This window comes from Procambarus clarkii, chromosome 25 (genome assembly GCF_040958095.1).
Source record: "Procambarus clarkii isolate CNS0578487 chromosome 25, FALCON_Pclarkii_2.0, whole genome shotgun sequence".
NCBI classification, from domain to species: domain Eukaryota; kingdom Metazoa; phylum Arthropoda; class Malacostraca; order Decapoda; family Cambaridae; genus Procambarus; species Procambarus clarkii.
In genome coordinates, this window is record NC_091174.1 from 7,412,819 (window position 1) to 7,433,981 (window position 21,163).

At 42.2% G+C, this 21,163-nt stretch overlaps 1 protein-coding gene across 1 annotated transcript; it reads left to right on the top strand.

Annotated features, from left to right (window-relative positions):
• The first annotated feature begins 7,217 nt into the window (after positions 1 to 7,217).
• LOC123756356 (potassium channel subfamily K member 15) lies at positions 7,218 to 20,970 on the top strand. Its single transcript, XM_045739442.2, has 8 exons — positions 7,218 to 7,387; positions 14,058 to 14,189; positions 15,612 to 15,762; positions 16,106 to 16,290; positions 17,602 to 17,782; positions 18,796 to 18,911; positions 19,748 to 19,861; positions 20,653 to 20,970. Exons 1-8 carry the CDS (start codon positions 7,319 to 7,321, stop codon positions 20,878 to 20,880), a joined length of 1,176 nt encoding a protein of 391 aa, XP_045595398.2. The 5' UTR covers positions 7,218 to 7,318; the 3' UTR covers positions 20,881 to 20,970.
• Positions 20,971 to 21,163: the final 193 nt, after the last annotated feature.

Genomic DNA, 21,163 nt, shown 5'->3' on the forward strand with positions numbered 1-21,163 from the left:
CTCTCTCTCTCTCTCTCTCTCTCTCCCTCTCTCTAGACTAATGTACCATGCAGAGAGAGTTAGATAAGAGGCTCCAGGATTTACTGGAAAATCTGAGGCTTTACGAACTTCCTTCTATAACGATACACTCACCAAGGCGAGTCAAATAGTCTTCTTAGGGGTCTAAAGTTAACGTAACACTTAGCCATAGGGTCTAATTCAGCCCCAAGGATAACTAGATCCAAAGGCTTAGAATCTCCTTGGGTCCTGAAAGTAAAGAGACCCAAAGGCCTTGTGTTTCCCTAGATCCTGAGTTTAGCGTGACCATTAGTCTTTATTGACTTCTTAGGTCCTAAGATTAACGAGACCCTTAAATTTAAGGGGAAGTCGTTAGCGGAGCTGGACCTAAGTGGTGTACCTGCATGTCTATGGACTGGGACTCCAAGAACTTCAGCTACAACTTGGTGGGTTCAATAGACACTTAAAAAGTAATAGCGCATGTGAGAAGGGTGTGAACAGTAGAGTACTTTTAAACTTTTAACTTGAACAAGGTCCATCAGTGAACTGAAGTAGAAGTGTTTTTTTTTCCAAGAACTAGTTTTTAAGCGCGTGTTATGTGTACTCACCTAATTGTAATCACCTATATGTGATTGCGGGGGTTGAGCTCTGGCTCTTTGGTCCCGCCTCTCAACTGTCAATCAACTGATGTACAGATTCCTGAGCCTACTGGGCTCAATCATATCTACAATTGAAACTGTATATGGAGTCAGCCTCTACCACATCACTGCCTAATGACCCCGATTAGTGTGTGTGTGTATGTGTGTTTGAGTGTGTGTGTGTGTGTGTGTGTGTGTGTGTGTGTGTGTGTGTGTGTGTGTGTGTGTGTGTGTGTGTGCGTGTGTGTGTGTGTGTGTGTGTGTGTGTGTGTGTGTGTGTGTGTGTGTGTGTGTGTGTGTGTGTGTGTGTGTGTGTGCGTGTGCGCGCGCCGGTGGGGGTGGATAGAGGGAAGAGGAGACAGGAGAACGAGGAGAGTGCAGAAAACAATTAGAGATCCTCGAACAGGTTATTGCTGTAGTACGCGGCGCAATACACAGCTGGTGGTTCCGTAAACTTGTTTATTGTCTCATAGAAACTGTTACAATATAGTAGATACTGTTTCATGCAAGAAGACACCTATTCTTGTACATTGACTGGTACTGCACCTGTACATAGATGGTACTATGTACACAAATTGTATTATATCTGTACACAGACTGTCACCTATAGTATCACTAGAGAGAATGCCTGCCTGTCAGTCTAGAAAGAAGGGGAAGAGGTAGATTATCCCAGACAGTGCAGAGTACCCTTCTCAGTATTTCCATAAGGATAATGTCTGTCAGTTTTTCTGTCTGTCTGATGTTAGAAGCCAAACGCTTGGAGCTAGCGTCATTAAACTTTGTATAATTAATTATGATTTTATTGGAAGTGTCCTAGGGGGTCGGGGGTTGTTTCAGAGCTCCCTGAAAGGGGATACAACCCCAATATCTCTTCAACCTCGATGAAGTCGGTGATTGTGAAATGTTCACAATCATTTGTGATTTCATAGCACCAAGTCCATAGACTTTAGCATCAGTTTAAATAATTTTGAATTTAGATACTGAATGAATTGAGTGTGAGGGTGGAAGTATGAGAAGGAAAGAGAATTGGAGAGAGGGAGAATGGTAGGGAAGGAGGAAGGTACAATGTGAGGAAAGAAGGGGGGTAGAATGAGAGGGAAAGAGAATGGGAAGCAAGGAAAATTGAGAGGGAGATAGAATGTTAGGAAGTGAGAGAGGGAGAATGAGAGAATGGAAGGGAGAGTCAGAGGGAGAATTGGAGTTAGAGCTGAAGAAACAGAGACATACAGGCAGGCCCAGAGAGACAGACAGAGACCCGGGCACTCCCAGGTATCCGATCATGTACATCAATATGTGAGTATATCTCTTTGTTCAAGGTTGTGGGACAGATGCTTGAAGCTAGCCTCACTAAACTTAATACAGATGTGTATTTGTTGGGCAAGTGTCATAGGACAGCTGGAGATGACCCCTATTCCCCGCTTTGAGAAGGATCAGTTCCTATTCCCAATCCCACGACTTACAATTATCCTGGAAATTTGCATTACCTGCTGATGTAGACCTGACCAAATGTAAACTGTGTCAACAAAATTATTCGCACACACCTTCCGTCACGCTGTAATGGAGTGCAAAAAGCTACGTGAATTCAGGGACAATTCTATGACAAATGTTCAAAATATGTGTAAATATTTCATTCAAAATGATCTGCTGCCAGATGTCTTGGCCAAATATCCCCAGTTTGCTAACTGTAGGTAGTAACTGAGTGATTGCAACCTATCCACCGCTGCCCACAGGATGGGGGGCGGTGAGTAGCATAAACATATCAATTGTGACACTAACTCTCCACATATGTCAGTTGCTTAAATTAGAAACTGAACTTGTGGTCGGTCTCGAACCCATTGTTGATGTGACGAAGTGCATTGAATTTGGTAACCAGCTCATCAATACTGTAACTTGTTCAGTTAAATGAATTGTGGGGTTCAGTCCCTGAGCCCATTACGTGCCTCTGTAACCCTTTCCACTACCGCCCACAAGATGGTTATGGGGTGCATAATAAATGAACTAGACTAACTTCCATGAATTGTGAAATGTGGGCATGATTGTGCATAGAGTGTTAAAACAGATTTTACAGCCGTCATTGATTCAACGTCGATAACGTTGATTCACTGTCCATAGCGTTGATTTAACGTCGATAGCGTTGATTCAACGTCGATAGCGCTGATTCAACGTCGATAGTGTTGATTCTACGTCGATACCGTTGATTTATAATGTTGATTGAATGTTACTCGAAAATCTTTTATCCATTGGGACAGAAAACGGGAAAGACGGAGAAGGAATAGGAGGGGGCGAGAGAGAGAATGGGAGGGAGAGAGAGAATGGGAGAGAGAGAGAGAATGGGAGAGAGAGAGAGAAAAAGGGAGAGTGAGAGAGAGAATGGGAGGGAGAGAGAGAATGGGAGGGAGAGAGAGAGAGAGAGAGAGAGAGAGAGAGAGAGAGAGAGAGAGAGAGAGAGAGAGAGAGAGAGAGAGAGAGAGAGAGAGAGAGAGAGAGAGAGAGAGAGAGAGAGAGAGAGAGAGAGAGAGAATGGAAGGGAGAGAGAGAATGTGGGTGTTAACAACTCCTGGCTTACGCCTCGTGGGTCCCCTAACCTCATATTTCATAACTTATTCTTTGTGGAATTAGCATTAAAATGTATTAGGTGGTGGACCACAGTTCTCGTACAGCAGTGTGGGCGTGTCTGCGGGTGTGGGCGTGTCTGCGGGTGTGGGCGTGTCTGCTGGTGTGGGCGTGTCTTCTGATGTGGGCGTGGTTGAAAATGTGGGTGAGTCTGCTGGTGTGAGAGTGTCTTATGTGGGCGAGATGAAAGGAAGAAAGAGCTTGGTTCAAGGGAAAAAGGGGGCGTGTCTACTGATGTGGGCGTGGTCAGAGGAAACAGGGGGGCGTGTCTATGCGTAGTGTGGTTCGCTCCGTCATTGACCAACTTCTTCCTCGTAAACGCCTCTGTTCTTGAAACCAACGGCTGCGTTCGTCTTTGTCCTCTGTTGCGAATACTTTCCCCGTTCGCGAAACTACAAAGCCCGGGAAAGCCAAGTGCATTCTGCCTGACAACATTCTTGCTCGCTTTTATGTAAAAAAAAATATGATTATATTATGACAAGTAAACGACGCTTCGTGACCGAGAAATTCCTAGACAGGACGAAAACAACACAAAATTTCAGAGGGTTCCTCCGAATGGATCGTTCAGAGTTGGGCATCATGTGAACAGTGTAGTGAAGATCGTGCTGTGTTGAGCAGTGGTGAACAGAGGGTGAGCAATATAAAGCAGTGTTGAGTAATGGTGTGATGTGGTGAGCAGTGGTGAGTAATTGTTAGTTGTGACGCACAGTGTTGAGCAGTGGTGATCTGTGGTGAGCAGTGGTGAGCTGCCTTGAGCTGTGGTGAACTGTGATGTGCTTTGGTGAGCAATGATGAACTGTGATTAGTAGTGGTGAGCAATGATGAGCTGTGATTAGCAGTGGTGAGCAATGATCAGCTGTGATTAGCAGTGGTGAGCAATGATCAGCTGTGATAATCAGTGGTGAGCACAGACGAGCTGTGGTGAGCTGGTGAAGTGTGGCGATGGAACTATAATAAGCTAATATCGCTATATATTAGCTAAGGTTTATCCTTCTCTTACTGCTGCTCTCCTAATTCATATTTTCTAGGTCCTCATCCCTGAATAATTGCTGTTTCCTTTCTGTTCTGTGTATTTCTTCAATTCTCCTTTACTTCTGTCTTTGCCTTCAAGCACCGCTAGACAAACCATGTTCTTCAGGGCGCTTTGTCTCTCATGGACGGGATGAGGATTCATTCAACTTCTCATTGTTTACTCAATATTTTTGTGCATTATGTTTTGTGTTGGGTCTTCTCCGCGATTTTTTTCTAAGAATCCTCTGTCCTCTCGCTGAAATAGTCATGAAAGCGTACGAGGGATTTCATTAAGAGCAGTTCCCGTGGCGAAGTCCCCCGTGAAGCAGTAGCCGTGGCGAAGTGATAAGAAATTCGCCTGGCGTTTCGTAAGCGCTTTGGCCTGGGTTCGTATCCTGGCCGGGGAGGATTTACTGGGCGCCAATCCATAACTGTAGCCTCAGTTCACCCAACAGTGAATGGGGTACCTGGTTGTTAACGATTTAGCGGGTCGTATTCCGGGGAAAATTAGGATTAAGGACATAGCTGACAACGCTATGCGTGCTAGTGGCTGTACAAGAATGTAAGAACTCTTGTTTATTTGCTAAATAAACTCTTGTTAAATATTTATTCATTTAACCTTTTGCACCCAAAAGGTTATGATACTGTTCTTATGAGGTTAACTCATCACTTTTGTGAGGTTAGATGAGCTAATGGAAAGAGTTCATAGAAATATAAGTATGCAGTACAAAGATATATTTTGTTGCACAGTATTATAAGCAAGACTGTGAGGAAAATGGAATAAATTTCTTATACTGTTTTACGGGTTAATCAAAGAATTCTTGTTAGCCACGTAACGAGGCGTTTTGACGGGGGGAACATTGTGTGTTTATGAGGTAACCGAGGGGAGGGAACAGGGTTTATTAGCCAGTGGGGAGAAAGGTTCCTAGAGGAGGGGGGAAGTTCTCCCCCGAAGGTTGCTGCTCTGTGTAGCACTCGTCTTGACTGTGTCCTCTACTGGCACGGTATTCTCGGCCCCCCTCTCTCTCCTCTCCTCTCTGTACTCTCTGTACTCTCTGTACTCTCTCTCTCTCTCTCTCTCTCTCTCTCTCTCTCTCTCTCTCTCTCTCTCTCTCTCTCTCTCTCTCTCTCTCTCTCTCTCTCTCTCTCTCACTCTCTCTCTCTCTCTCTCTCTCTCTCTCTCTCTCTCTCTCTCTCTCTCTCTCTCTCTCTCTCTCTCTCTCTCTCTCTCTCTCTCTCTCTCTCTCTCTCTCTCTCTCTCTCTCTCTCCCTCTCTCTCTCTCTCTCTCTCTCTCTCTCTCTCTCTCTCTCTCTCTCTCTCTCTCTCTCACGCTTTATTTTTTTACGTTTCCTCCTCCTTCCTTTCTTCATTCCCTTCCTCCCTCCCTTTTTATTTCCTTACCTTCTCCTCTACTTCTGTTAATGCACCTCCCTTCCCACCCTCCTTTCCTTCCTCCTGCCCTTCTCCCTTCCCTCTCACCTAATTGCCCTACCCCCTCCCTTCTGTCCCAGTAACAAACATATAATCATCTGGCTTTCGTCTCCGTTCTGATTAACGCCTGTGTTTGTTGGCCCACAATACCCGGTAGTGTGACACAGAGTCCAGGGAGGAGACACCCCCCGTTCCCCCAGTGAGCTAACCCGCCCTTATCACGCACTCTCTGCCCCACCGACAAAGCTCTTCAGGGTTCACTGACCAATGTGGATTAGCCACAGACGGCGATTTACTGGGCGACAATCCATAACTGTATCCTCTGTTCATCCAACAATGAATGGGTACCTGGTTGTTAACGATTTAGCGGGTCGTGTTACGGCTACAGACAGCCTCTGATCTGTAACGCTTTTACGTTGACCGAAACATGAGAATATGGAATTTGATCAGCCCTTCTAATTTATCAATGTCGATGCTCAGTTAATTGTTCATGGAAGTATATATATTATATTGTTGCTAATTCCATTTAAGCCTTTAAATTGGACTGTTGTGTATATTCCGTAGTATATATATATATATATATATATATATATATATATATATATATATATATATGATCAATATATATATATATATATATATATATATATATATATATATATATATATATATATATATATATATGTATCCAGTCCCCAAGACGGAATGGATAGTACCATACTTTTCAAAGTTCCATGTTTTGTATATTCCATCCACGGTTGCTATTGGTACGATCATTTATGGCAGAGAAGTAAGTGATTGTTGGTAGTTTTAAGTTGATACCTTGAGCAGTAGCGCATAGTTCTTCAGTGGCAGCTTGTCAAAATGCCAGAAAATTGTTTGTAATTTGCTTGTAATGAATTGCTTGTAAAGTGGTGTACTAATACATAGAACGAAGGGCTTTACATATCTCGATTCTTGGTCGAATACCAAATTGCATTAAAATAAAATGATATCAGGTATTATTACTTCACATATTCTAATATATATATATATATATATACCCGGTGTCAGCAGTGGAGACCAAGCAAGCTGTTATGGTCAGCAAATTTTTTCATTCATCAACTCATGCAATCTTGGCTGCCAATTAGGTAGTTTACACACGCGAGGTCGACGTAAAACGCAGTGAGCAGGTCCTCTCTCTCTAATTAAGCGTAGCTACTGAAACATGTCACAAGTATTCTTAAGGTGATAGTTGTGGGGGGTTGTGAAGGAACGCACAGGTCTTTGTGTTGTAGTGAGTGGTGTGTGTTGTTGCTTGTACTGGGTGTAGCGTACTGTGTGGTGTACTGTTTGTGTAATGTTTAGTGTACTGAGGGTGTATTTTTGAGCATGAAGTATTACAGGGTGTGTTATACTGCAAAGCGGGGAGTGACCACCCTCCACTCTTAACTGACCCCACATCATTAACTTTCTTCATTGACTCCCATCTCTGACCCCCAATAACTGACCCCAATCATTGACCCCGTTGCTTCCACAGTGCACAATGTGTCGGAGCAGCGACAAGGAGGTGGGCGTGGGTGGCGGGGGCGGCGAGAACCCTGAAAGGGCGGCCGGTGGGCGGAGGTGGGCGGCACTTGCGGCCAGTATGAAAAGCTATGCCAACAAAATGGGTCTCTTCCTGTTTTTTGTGATCTACACAGCCGCAGGGGCCAAGGTAGGTGTGTGTGTTTGTGTACTCACCCAGTTGTACTCACCTAGTTGTGTTTGCGGGGGTTGAGGTCTGGCTCTTTGGTCCCGCCTCTCAACCGTCAATCAACTGATGTACAGATTCCTGAGTCTACTGGGCTCTGTCATATCTACATTTGAAACTGTGTATGGAGTCAGCCTCCACCACATCACTTCCTAGTGCATTCGGGTGTGTGTGTGTGTGTGTGTGTGTGTGTGTGTGTGTGTGTGTGTGTGTGTGTGTGTGTGTGTGTGTGTGTGTGTGTGTGTGTGTGTGTGTGTGTGTGTGTGTGTGTGTGTGTGTGTGTGTGTGTGTGTGTGTGTGTGTGTGTGTGTGTGTAAAACATGTTCTCTGGGTTTGCCATTGTGTACAAAATGTACCCCACCCAGATGTGCTTACCTAGATGAACTCACCTAGATGAACTCTCCTTGATGTACTCACCTAGATGTGCACACCTAGATGTACTCATCTAGATATGTTAACCTAGATGTGCATACCTATGTGTGCTCGCCAAGAAGTACTCACCTACAGGTACACACCTACATGTGCTTGCTCGGAGAGCCCTAGACCCGCGTTCAAAACGTGTTCCAATTGTCCTTATACTTTGGTGCTCTGTTGGATGCAATACTTATAATCAGAAGTAGTATATAAGTAGTAGTAATAGTAGTAGTTGAAAAAGTAATAATTGTCAGAGTAGTGGTTAGTAATGGTCGTAGTAGCCAAAGCAGTAGTAAAGAAGTATATATTTTTAAAATATCATTACTTATATTAATTGTATTATTGTTAGCAGTAGTTAAAATTACCTGGTAATTTGTCATGTTATTCGATGACAAGTTTGAGGTTACCTGAGATCTGAGAGAATTTACCTGAGATCTGAGAGAATTTACCTTAGATCTGAGAGAATTTACCTGAGATCTGAGAGAATTTACCTGAGATCTGAGTGACTTTACCTGAGATCTGAGAGAATTTACCTGAGATCTGAGAGAATTTACCTGAGATCTGAGAGAATTTACCTGAGATCTGAGTGACTTTACCTGAGATCTGAGAGAATTTACCTGAGATCTGAGAGAATTTACCTGAGATCTGAGAAAATTTACCTGAGATCTGAGATAATTTACCTGAGATCTGAGAGAAGTTACCTGAGTTCTGAGAGAAGTTACCTGAGTTCTGGGAGAAGTTACCTGAGATCTGAGAGAATTTACCTGAGATCTGAGAGAAGTTACCTGAGATTTAGAATAGTGGAGCTAACGTAAAATATTGTCAATCATCGAACAGTGACGCAATAATTTCTGTGTGGATTCATCTTCGACATTATATGCAGTAGCCTCGTTTAGGATTTGTTGTGTAAGATAAGTACCTATTAACAGCCTCAGTTGGCAGGATAGTTGTATACATCAGGCCTGTCCAGAGGTGACGGGTTACAGATTGGATCTGCATTTAGCAAATTTACTAAATTCCAGTCTGGATATTCTTTCACACTGGGAGATACATAATATACATTAGGCAGTATGAATTACCTAGATATTTTGAAAACTGCAGCGGGGTTTGGACAAAATTTGACCCATCGCCGTTAACAGTAATTGGCATATTTTCTGGATAAAAAGTAGTAATTTGAAACTGAAAATAGGTGCAAAGAGTCAGAATTAGGCTCAAAAATCATGCTCGGGAGTCAAATTTCCGACATTTCAGATATTTTAAAAACTGCAGGGGGGTCTGGGCAAAATATGACCCATCGCCGTTTACAGTAATTGGCATATTTTCTCGATAAAAAGTCGTAATTTGAAACTGAAAATAGGGGCAGAGAGTCAGAATTCGGCTCAAAAATCACGCTCAGGAGTCAAATTTCCGACATTTCAGATATTTTAAAAACTGCAGGGGGGGGGGGGTTTGGGCAAAATATGACCCATCGCCGTTTTCAGTAATTGGCATATTTTCGGTATAAAAAGTCGTAATTTGAAACTGATAATAGGTGCAAAGAGTCAGAATTTGACTCAAAAATCACGCTCAGGAGTCAAATTTCCGACATTTCAGATATTTTTAAAACTGCAGGTGGGTTTGGGCAAAATATGACCCATCGCCATTTTCAGTAATTGACATATTTTCGGTATAAAAAGTCGTAATTTAAAAATAATAATAGGTGCAGAGAGTCAGAATTCGCCTCAAAAACCACGCTCAGGAGTCATATTTCCGACATTTTACATATTTTGAAAACTACTTGTGGGTTTGGTCAAAATATGACCCATCGACGTTTTCAGTAATTGGCATATTTTCGGAAAAAACAGTCGTAATTTGAAACTAAAAATAGGTGCAGAGAGTCAGAATTCGGCTCAAAAATCACGCTCAGGAGTCAAATTTCCGACATTTCAGATATTATGAAAACTGCAGGGAAATTTGGGCAAAATATGACCCATCGCCGTTTTCAGTAATTGGCATATTTTTGGTATAAAAAGTCGTAATTTGAAACTGATAATAGGTGCAGAGAGTCAGAATTCGTCACAAAAATCACGTTCAGGAGTCAAATTTCCGACATTTCAGATATTTTGAAAACTGCTTGTGGGTTTGGTCAAAATATGACCCATCGACGTTTTCAGTAATTGGCATATTTTCGGTATAAACAGTCGTAATTTGAAACTGAAAATAGGTGCAGAGAGTCAGAATTCGGCTAAAAAATCACGCTCAGGAGTCAAATTTCTGAAATTTCAGATATTATGAAAACTGCAGGGGGGTTTGGGCAAAATATGACCCATCGCCGTTTTCAGTAACTGGCATATTTTCGGTAAAAAACGTTCGTAATTTGAAACTAAAAAAATGTGCAGAGAGTCAGAATTTGGCTCAAAAATCATGCTCAGGAGTCCAATTTCCGACATTTCACATATTTTGAAAACTGCAGGAGGGTTTCGGCAAAATATGACCCATTACCGTTTTCAGTAATTGTCATTTTTTCGGTATAAAGTCATAATATGAAACTGAAAATAGGAGCAGAGAGTCAGAATTCGGCTCAAAAATCACGCTCAGGAGTCAAATTTCCGACATTTCAGATATTTTGAAAACAGTAGGGGGGTTTGGCCAAAATATGACCCATCGCCGTTTTCAGTAATTGGCATATTTTCGGTTTAAAAAGTCGTAATTGGAAACTAAAAACAGGTGTAGAGAGTCAAAAATCACGCTCAGGAGTCAAATTTCCGACATTTCAAATATATTGAAAACTGCAGGGGGGGTTAGGGTAAAATATGACCCATCGCTGTTTTCAGTAATTGGCATATTTTCGGTATAAACAGTCGTAATTTGAAACTGAAAATAGGTGCAGAGAGTCAGAATTCGGCTCAAAAATCACGCTCAGGAGTCAAATTTCCGACATTTCCGATATTTTGAAAATTGCAGGGGGGGTTTGGGCAAAATATGACCCTTCGCCGTTTTCATTAATTGGCATATTATCGGTATAAAAAGTCGTAATTTAAAACTGAAAATAGGTGCAGAGAGTCAGAATTCGGCTCAAAAATCATGCTCAGGAGTCAAATTTCCGACATTTCAGATTTTTTAAAACTGTAGGGGGGGTTTGGGCAAAATATGACCCATCGCCGTTTTCAGTACTTGGCATATTATCGGTATAAAAAGTCGTAATTTGAATCTGAAAATAGGTGAAGAGAGTCAGAATTCGGCTCAAAAGTCACGCTCAGGTGTCAAATTTTCGACATTTCAGATATTTTTAAAACTGTAGGGGGTTTGGGCAAAATATGACCCATCGCTGTTTTCAGTAATTGGCATATTATCGGTATAAAAAGTCGTAATATGAAACTGAAAATAGGTGCAGAAAGTCAGAATTCGGCTCAAAAATCACGCTCAGGAGTCAAATTTCCGACATTTCAGATGTTTTTAAAACTGTAGGAGGGTTTGGGCAAAATATGACCCATCGCCGGTTTCAGCAATTGGCATATTATCGGTATAAAAAGTCGTAATATGAAACTGAAAATAGATGCAGAGAGTCAGAATTCGGCTCAAAAATCACGCTCAGGAGTCAAATTTCCGACATTTCAGATATTTTGAAAATTGCAGGGGGGTTTGGGCAAAATATCACCCATCGCTGTTTTCAGTAATTGGCATATTTTCGGTATAAACAGTCGTAATTTGAAACTAAAAAAAGGTGTAGAGAGTCAGAATTTGGCTCAAAAATCACTCTCAGGAGTCTAATTTCCGACATTTCACATATTTTGAAAACTGCAGGGGGGGTTTGGGCAAAATATGTCACATCGCCGTTTTCAGAATTTGGCATATTTTCGGTATAAAAATCGTAATTTGAAACTAAAAATAGGTGCAGAGAGTCAGAATTTGGCTCAAAAATCACGTTCAGGAGTAAAATTTCCGACATTTCAGATATTTTGAAAACTGCAGGGGGGGGGGGGGTTTGGGCAAAATATGACCCATCGCTGTTTTCAGTAATTGGCATATTTTCGGTAAATAATAACCTCACATAAAATAATGCGTATTTGCATATAGAAAGAAAAAGTAAATGTTCACACATGGCGGTACATCATACATACATGCCGGTCTCTTATACATGTATGTCTGTCCCTCACACATATGACAGCTCCTCGAACTCAACTTGTAAACACGTCACCTGGAAGACTGCCAGATTAAACACCCGCTAACTTCCTCCCTTACCAGTGATACTCTCAACACTGAGCCTTAATAATGCTTTGTCCCTTAACTCTATTCTACATTCTCAAACACACCCCCGTCTCCAGCTTCATACGTAAATTACAAGAATTCACAAAATATATTGACACGGATTCATGCAGTCACATCAGAATATGCTCAACCCTCCCCCTTCCTGTCCTTGCGTGTACTTACCTTGTTATGCTTTCGGAGGTTGAGCTTTGGCTCTTTGGTCCCGCCTCTCAACCGTCAATCAACTGGTGTACAGATTCTTGAGACTACTGGGCTCTATCATATCTACATTTGAATCTGTGTATGGAGTCAGCCTCCACCACATCACTTCCTAGTGCATTCCATCTGATAACTACTCTCACACTGAAAAAGTTCTTTCTAATGTCTCTGAGGCTCATTTGGGTACTAAGTTTCCTCCTGTGTCACCTTGTTCGTGTTCCGCCCGTGTTAAATAATCCGTCCCCTCGTTGTGTGTGTGTGGGAGGTACACACGCTTGTATAACCCTTGCTATACGTAGTGCCCCTTGTAGAGTTCTTTCTCATATTCTTTCTCTGTTACTTTGTCCGTCACTGTCTCTTTGTCTGTCTGTCTGTCTGTCTGTCTGTCTGTCTGTCTGTCTGTCTGTCTGTCTGTCTGTCTGTCTGTCTGTCTGTCTGTCTGTCTGTCTGTCTATCTCTCTCTCTCTCTCTCTCTCTCTCTCTCTCTCTCTCTCTCTCTCTCTCTCTCTCTCTCTCTCTCTCTCTCTCTCTCTCTCTCTCTCTCTCTCTCTCTCTCTCTGACCACCGTTGACCAAGCTGACCACCGACAGCGCCCGGTAGTCAACTTGGGCATAGATATTTCATCGAATCACCTTACTTGGTGGGGCCTCGTGAGCAACACAAAAAATCCCTCATCATGTGTTTCTCACGTGGCCAAACCAAGTGAGGTGATTCGATGAAATATCAATTCCCAAATTGACCACGGAACGGAACGCTGTCGGATCTTGGATGAATAGTCTCACGACTACCAAGATTTTTGTACAGTCAGTGTGGTCATACCTGGTTTGGGTATCAGGTATGCCAAGATGCATAATGCTCCTGGCTGTCTATCTGTATACATATATATATATATATATATATATATATATATATATATATATATATATATATATATATATATATATATATATATATATATATATATATATATATATATATATATATATATATATATATATATATATATATATATATATATATATATATTCTATTTTCCCCATTTTTCTTCCACCAAGCCAAATTTTAAAGGAAGCAAAGCAATATTGATGATAGAAAAAGTGAATGGTCAACAAAGAATGAGGGAAAGAGACAAAATGCATAGGGCGAGATGGATAAAAGAGAGAAGCGTTAAAAGAGGGGAGAAAAGAATAAAAAGGGAAAGAGAAGAGGTGTAGAGAGAGAGAGAGAGAGAGAGAGAGAGAGAGAGAGAGAGAGAGAGAGAGAGAGAGAGAGAGAGAGAGAGAGAGAGAGAGAGAGAGAGAGAGAGAGAGAGAGAGAGAGAGAGAGAGAGAGAGAGAGAGAGAGAGTCAGCAACGCCAGTCGCGTTGGACCAATGTATGTTTACTGTTCATCCCAGTCACTGTGATCAGCTTTCGTCCACCCATCCCATACCCACCCACAATACCCCCATACCCATGCCCACCCCAAACATTATTTTTTAATTTTGCCCCCATCCTATTCACAGTGCTTACCACCATATTTTTGACGCAGCAGTTTGCTTCCCACACCATCCATGTGCTGGTGGATTGTCCTCCCATGGTTGCAGACCATATCCACGGGGCCAAGCCTTACTGGTTGTCCAATGTTATAAAACTCATCTATTTATTCCTATGGTCATTCCAAATTTTGTCCCGCTTTCATTCGCGGACCTCTTGAAAGAACTGCTGATTTAATACTGTCTTCTTATTACAGATTTTGCCCAAACTCTCCTGTCTTCATATTTCCTCCACTTTAGATATTCCAGGTCCTGGAACATCCAGCTGAGATTCAAGCTCAGGGAGATGCTGGGACCACCCTCTTGGAACAGCGAACACTCTTCATGCAATCCCTCATCAACATCAGCGCACACACGCACTTCGAATACCAGGTGAGCTCTGAGCAATTCCATGAGAGCTGTGAAACATTTAGTTCTATAAAGAAGTATTGGAGGATTATGCAATTATTCAGTAATTTCGGGGATTTCGTTCTCTCTCTCTCGTCATATATATATATATATATATATATATATATATATATATATATATATATATATATATATATATATATATATATATATATATATATGATGAGAGAGAGAAGGTTGATCAGCTTGAGTGGTTGAGATATAGAGAGTGAAGATTGATCAGCTTGAGTGGTTGACATAGGAGAGAATAACTCGTAAAAATTCTGGATAACTTGCTATAGTGGTAAGATAACTTAGTTACAACTATGGTTGCAGTGGTTGGAAAGTTAAACAGCAACACACTGGGCCTTCGTGATCTATGTGACCTGAGCGACACATCCAAAAGTTGTTATGTTTTTTCTGGCAACGTGAATGGAGACGTATGTTTCCAGAATCAGCATAGGGAGGATGCTTTTCTCATACTACATATGAAGGATGCTTTTCTCATGCTACATATGACGCTCACCTGTCTGTTGGTAAGGAGTCTATCGTCCGGTGAGTTGATATGTTCTCGCCGTCGTCGTTCTTCCGCGGTAAAATGGGTTTACCGTCGCTCACGTAGAAGGAACCGTATTCCTCAGCTGTTGGTAGAGTGTACTCAGATTTGTCCTCGTTCGAGGCGGTTTCCTCTTGATGCAGGAGTGGTACTTGAAGTTAGAACTTGCGGCGCTGGGAGTGGTGCCTCCGAGCCAGGTCCTATTACATGGTCTATTGCAGAAGCAAGCGATGGAGGCGTCTTGCTGGTACAACATATAAAGAAAAAGTCGACACATGTTTATTTACAGTTTTTATGATTCACAATATATATGCAAATTATTTTAAATTAATTATCTTACTATATTGTTATTTGCTGTTTCACTTACCCTGCTGATGATACTTCTGTTATTTAATATTTGTCTTTATTTTTGTCAACTTTCCTGATAATCAACACTTTCCTTCCTAGCTATTGCATCTTCTGCTAGTTAGTTGACACTTCGCCTGCTAATGAGCATGTTCCCTGGTTGAGGACACTTCCCACTGTTAATTGACTCTTCCCCTGCTTGCTGACACTAATTGGTAATTCTGTTAATTGGCACGTGATTTACTAGTTATTAACACTTCTCCTAATTAACACTTTCCATGCTAATGGATACTTACCCATATTAATTCACACTTCAAGATAATAAATCTGCTCGTTGACGCTTCCCTACTTGACAACACTTTCCCTGCTAAATGATGTATCTGGTAGTTGTTATTTCCCCCATGATAATTGGCACTTACTAAACTAGCCATAACGCACCGTGTATTAACTCACCACATCCCCATTGGCCAGTCCTCGCTCTAACCGCTACGGCGGTGTGACCGCAGGAGCGGGTGTCGAGGGAGCTGCGGCAGTACGAGGCTGCGGTGGAAGCTGCGGTGGAGGCTGGCGTGTCGCCCCTGGAGCCTGAGGTACCCCACTACCAGTGGAACTACATCGAAAGTGTCTTCTTCGCCTCCACCGTCATCACCACCATAGGTCCGTGTTATGTTCCACTCTTGCACCTACTTGAGCTTGTAAGGTCAAGCTTCGGCCCTTGGCACTCTTAAAACTTACTCTTCTACCGTCAATAAAAGCTTGCAAAAACAAGTTCGGTGTTTAGGCTTGTTTTTTCCACACTTTTTTGTTTGTTGTTTACGTTTATTTTAAAGTAATTATCAGGACTGTATGTCTGACTATATTGTATATATATAGCATTAGGGAGTGCGTTGTATTACTCATTTCTGTATATTATGTTATTCCCAATATTCATCTGTGTTCTTGCATTGAAATATAAATAGATAAACATTTTCTCACGCGTTTTTCTCCCTTCCGTCAACAGGGTATGGCAACATGGCGCCAGTCACCGCCTGGGGCCGCTTCTTCTGCATCCTCTACGGCTTCGTGGGCATCCCCGTCACCCTCACCGTCATTGCTGACTTGGGAACAATATTTGCAAACTTGGTGTCGACGCTCTCTAAGCACTTCGGAATCCTCACCAAGAGCTGCGGCCCGATTAAGGCGAGTGTAGTTGTGTAATTAATTTTGTTCTGGGATACGAAACCTTGTCATATATATTATGACGACATACAAAATACTTAGGGAAACTGACTGGATAGAGAGACATTATGGGACACGGACTTGAGTGATACAGGTGAACACGAAGTGCACAGATGATCCACAGATTTAATAAAAATTATAATTGTAAAAAGAGTAAAATATTTAGAAGTAAACTGCAGATGTGAAAAAGATTTCCTCATATGTAATACTCGTGGTAATAGACAGGAGAGATTATTTACTTAGGGTAAGTACACGAACAAGAAGACATGTTGAAATTAAATTATCAAATGAGCCACAAAATAAATTAATTTATTATTTAATCATTTTAATTAATTTATCCATTAGAATTAATTTTTTGTCAGTGCCCGAGTGGTGAACAATTGTAATGGGCAGAGTGATGAAGTGGTAGAGGTAAACTATACCATATACGTCTCTAAATGTAGACACGACAGAAACCAATAAAATTATAATTGTATAGGGCTCTGGAACCTATATACCAGTCGATTAAGCTGAGAGGCGGGACCCAAGAGCCGTGGCTCATCTCTCGTAAATACTACTTGGTGAGTACAAACACACACACACACACACACACACACACACACACACACACACACACACACACACACACACACACACACACACACACACACACTTATTGCTTATCTTCTTTCCACTACTTTCCCTTACGACTCTTGTTCTATTTCTCTTTCTGTTCTTGTTATTACTGTTCTTATTGTTACTTCTCTTTCTTTTCCTCTTGTTACTTCTCTTACTATTCTTGTTATTATTTCTCTTGCAGCTCTTGTTACTGTTATTTTCCTTGTTACTCTTGTTTTTCCTCTCTTTGTGTTCTTTTTGTTACTTCTTTTACTACATTTCTTGTTACTTTTCATACCGCTCTTGTTGATGTTATTCTTATTCTTATTGTTGTTACTTCTCTTACTGCTCTTGTTATTACTTTTTATACTGCTCTTGTTGTTCTTACTTCTCCTTCGGATTCTTTTGTTTTTATTTACCTTGGTATTGCTTCTGTTATTATGGTGTTAATGATAGCTCTTCCTCCGTTACAGTAATAACTGTTATTTCCGACTAGACTTATAAACCCCCTGTCTCATTACCACCATCACCATCACACAATATTTTCGAACTGGCTGCATGATGACCAGTTTTCCACCACAACCAACCCCCCACGACAACCAACCACCACCACAACTAATCTCGACCCCAGCAACCCTCCCTCTAGCACACACGGAATCAACCAACCAACTACCACCACAGAGGCTGCGAGCGAAGGGAGGGTCTCGCGGAATGGTGGTACTTGGGGCGGTGGCGGCCCTACTTCTCTACATCGCCGTCGGGGGAGCCATCTTTATCCTGTGGGAAGACTGGACTTTCTTCGAAGCCTTTTACTTCTGCTTCATCACCATGACCACCATAGGTCTTGGTGATCTCGTACCTGGTGAGATGATTGTGATTATTCTGTTGATTGATTGATTGATGAAGATTAAGCCACCCAAAAGGTGGCACGGGCATGAATAGCCCGTAAGTGGTGGTCCATTTGAGCCATTACCAGTATTAAGAGCTGATACTGGAGACCTGTGGAGATGCGACTGCACCCTGCGTGACGGGAGATGTCTCCCGCGTTATTCTGTCCGCGAGTCTCTCAATACATAATCACCAGCCCGTTCTCTCTAGCATTTACGACGTCACTAAGATGATGTACTAAGTTGCCCAAAGCTTGAGACGGAAACCAATGGACAAAGTTTCTTTCACCTTGATGCTCTTGTTCACCTAGCAGTAAATAAGTACCTGGGAGTTAGACAGCTGTTACGGGCTGCTTCCTGTGGATGTATGTGTGTGTATGTGTGTGTTAGAGAGAAATATATGTAGTAGACATAATAGAGGAAAAATAGATTGCATAGAAAGGCTGGGTCCAAAAGCTAATAGCTCGATTCTGCAGACACAAATAGTAAATACACACAAACACACACACACACACACACACACACACACACACACACACACACACACACACACACACACACACACACACACACACACACACACACACACACACACACACACACACACAGTGTCAGAGTAGTTAGTAAATGGAATGCATTAGGAAGTGATGTGGTGGTGGCTGACTCCATACACAGTTTCAAATGTAGATATGATAGAGCCCAATAGGCTCAGGAATCTGTACACCAGTTGATTGACGGTTGAGAGGCGGGACCAAAGAGCCAGAGCTCAACCCCCGCAAGCACAATTAGGTGAGTACACACACACACACACACACTAGGTGAGTACACACACACACATACTTATACCCATTCTGAAAAGTAAAAAAAGAGGCAGCAACTGTACCCTATACAATAGCACGTACGTGTATATATAAGTATAAATATTAAAATTTATGTATGAATGCAAGAATACATGTACGAATGTGTACATATATATTTATGGTTACAGAGAGGACGGAGTTCATGCTGGTGTGTACCCTGTACATCCTGATCGGCCTCGCCCTCACCTCCACCATCATAGAACTCGTCAGGAGACAGTACGCTGAAAGCTGGCAGCAGATGAAGGTAAGTTCACACGCCACCAGCGGCACCATTAGAGAGAACATACTCAAATGTCCATACAGACATTAGAACAGACTAATGTCCATTGAGACAGTAGAAAGAACAGACTCTAATGTCCATAGAGACATTATAAAGAACAAACTCAAATGTCTATAGACGCAATAGAAAGAACAAACTCTAATGTCCATAGTGACATTAGAAAGAACAGTTTTAGTGTCAGAGTAGTTAGCAAATTGAATGAACTAGGCAGTGATATGATAGAAGCAGACTCCAAACACAATTTCAAATGTAGATACGATAGAGCCCAATAGATTCAAGAATCTATACACCAGTTGATTGATAAATAAGAGGCGGGGACCAAAGAGCCGAAACTCAACACCCACAAACACAATTAGGTGAGTACTAAAAGGTCAGGAGCGGCACCGGAAGCTCAGAATCAATCCTTGAAGGTCAGGAGAAGAACTTAAAAGTTAGGAGAAGAACTTGAAGGTCATGAGGAGAACTTGAAAGTCAGGATAAACACTAGAAGGTCAAGGGGTAACACCAGAAGGTCAGAAACAAAACTGGAAGGTCAGCAACACTCGCATACTGGCTAAGTTCAACCATTAAACCTGGTCCTATACAGGTTAATAATAGTAGGCCCTATAATTGTCATAATGTGATATCAATAATTGAGTGTGAGGGCCCCCAATTGAGTGTGAGGGGCCCCAATTGAGTGTGAGGGGCCCCAATTGAGTGTGAGGGGCCCCAATTGAGTGTGAGGGCCTCAATTGAATGTGGTGACCACAACTGAGGCCATAACTGAGTGAGGTACCTACGAGCAACTGGTCCTCCTGCAGGAGCTGAGCGGACGCCTGGGGGAGCTGTCCGGACCTCTGGCAGATCACTTGAGACGCCTTGGGGAACAGGCCGGAGATATCAACATCGACGTTCACCTCATGAAGGACCTAAAGGTAAGTCCTGCTCGATACGAGTCCTCTTTGACTGGGGTTCTCTTTGACAAAGGTCTTACTTGACAAGGGGTTCTGATTGGCGAGATGTTCTGCTTGACAGGTTTACAAGGGGCAGTGTTCAACAGGAATCCTGCTTAAACAAGGGGCTCTTCTTGACAAGGGGTTCTACTTGGCAGGGTTTATGCTTGACAGGGGTCCTTCTTGACATGGGTTCAACTTGACATGTTTCCTGTTTAACAAGTTTATTTCTTGACGGGATTCTACTTGACAGTGGTCCTGCTGGTTGTCTCTTCACATGGAGGTCAGAGGAGGCAGGCAATGTTAATGGAGGTTAACAAAGAGGTACTTACATACAAAATAAATGATGGCAGAGTGGCTTTAGCATTAGCAAAAAAGACTGGCGACCCCGGGTTCGAAACACCTCAAAGGTGATGGTGCTTTACAGGTACTATGAGTTGTCATGCAATTCATTTTGTTTACTGAGAGAAAATAACATAAGTAAGGTTAATCTGGGTTCCGTGTGGATTTGAATAGTTATGAAATTATCATTATTTTTTTGTTAAATTAGACCGATTGCTTTCATAGGAAGAAAATTATCCTACTGATACATGCACACGCACAGGTCCCCCACACCTTTCTCTCTCTCTCTCTCTTCCTATATCTCTCCTTCTCTCTATCTTCCTATCTCTTTTCCCCCCCTTTCTATCTTCCGATATTTTTTTTTTTACTCACTGTTCCTCCCTACAGCTGTGGCACTACTTCCAGTCACCCCAATCTACTCTGACCCTCAGGACCTTCGTAGCGCCATTCAGCTGAGCACCAGACTAGAAGCCTTATCGAAGTTGGATCCTAAACTGACGAACGATGCCAGGATCGTCGAGCTCCTGAAGGCGCACCTCAACGGAGAGGACAGAGACGACTCCACCTTCCTGAGCCCCTTTGAGGACACCGGGCTCCTGCAGCCATCAGTCAGAGAGAGAAAAGTCATTCGGGTTGTCATTTATGAGACTTCCGTCTGATGGACCTCCACGGGGAGTCGACCAGAGTATCACCCCGCTGCTCTGTCATATAGAATTAAATGTGATTCAATATTGTATGATCCACTAAGAGTCATGATATTTTATTTCCGAGTTTTTAACGTTAAAGAAGAGGGAAGTGGGAGAAGTTTGAGACCATTTATTAGGTGATCTGGACGTTTTCTGTATGATTGATACTCATGTATGGGCATTTCGCCAAGGCAAAATTACTTCCCGCGACGAGCGAAAACTTCATGATTCGTTTCTCTGCGGAGGCTGGGTCGAG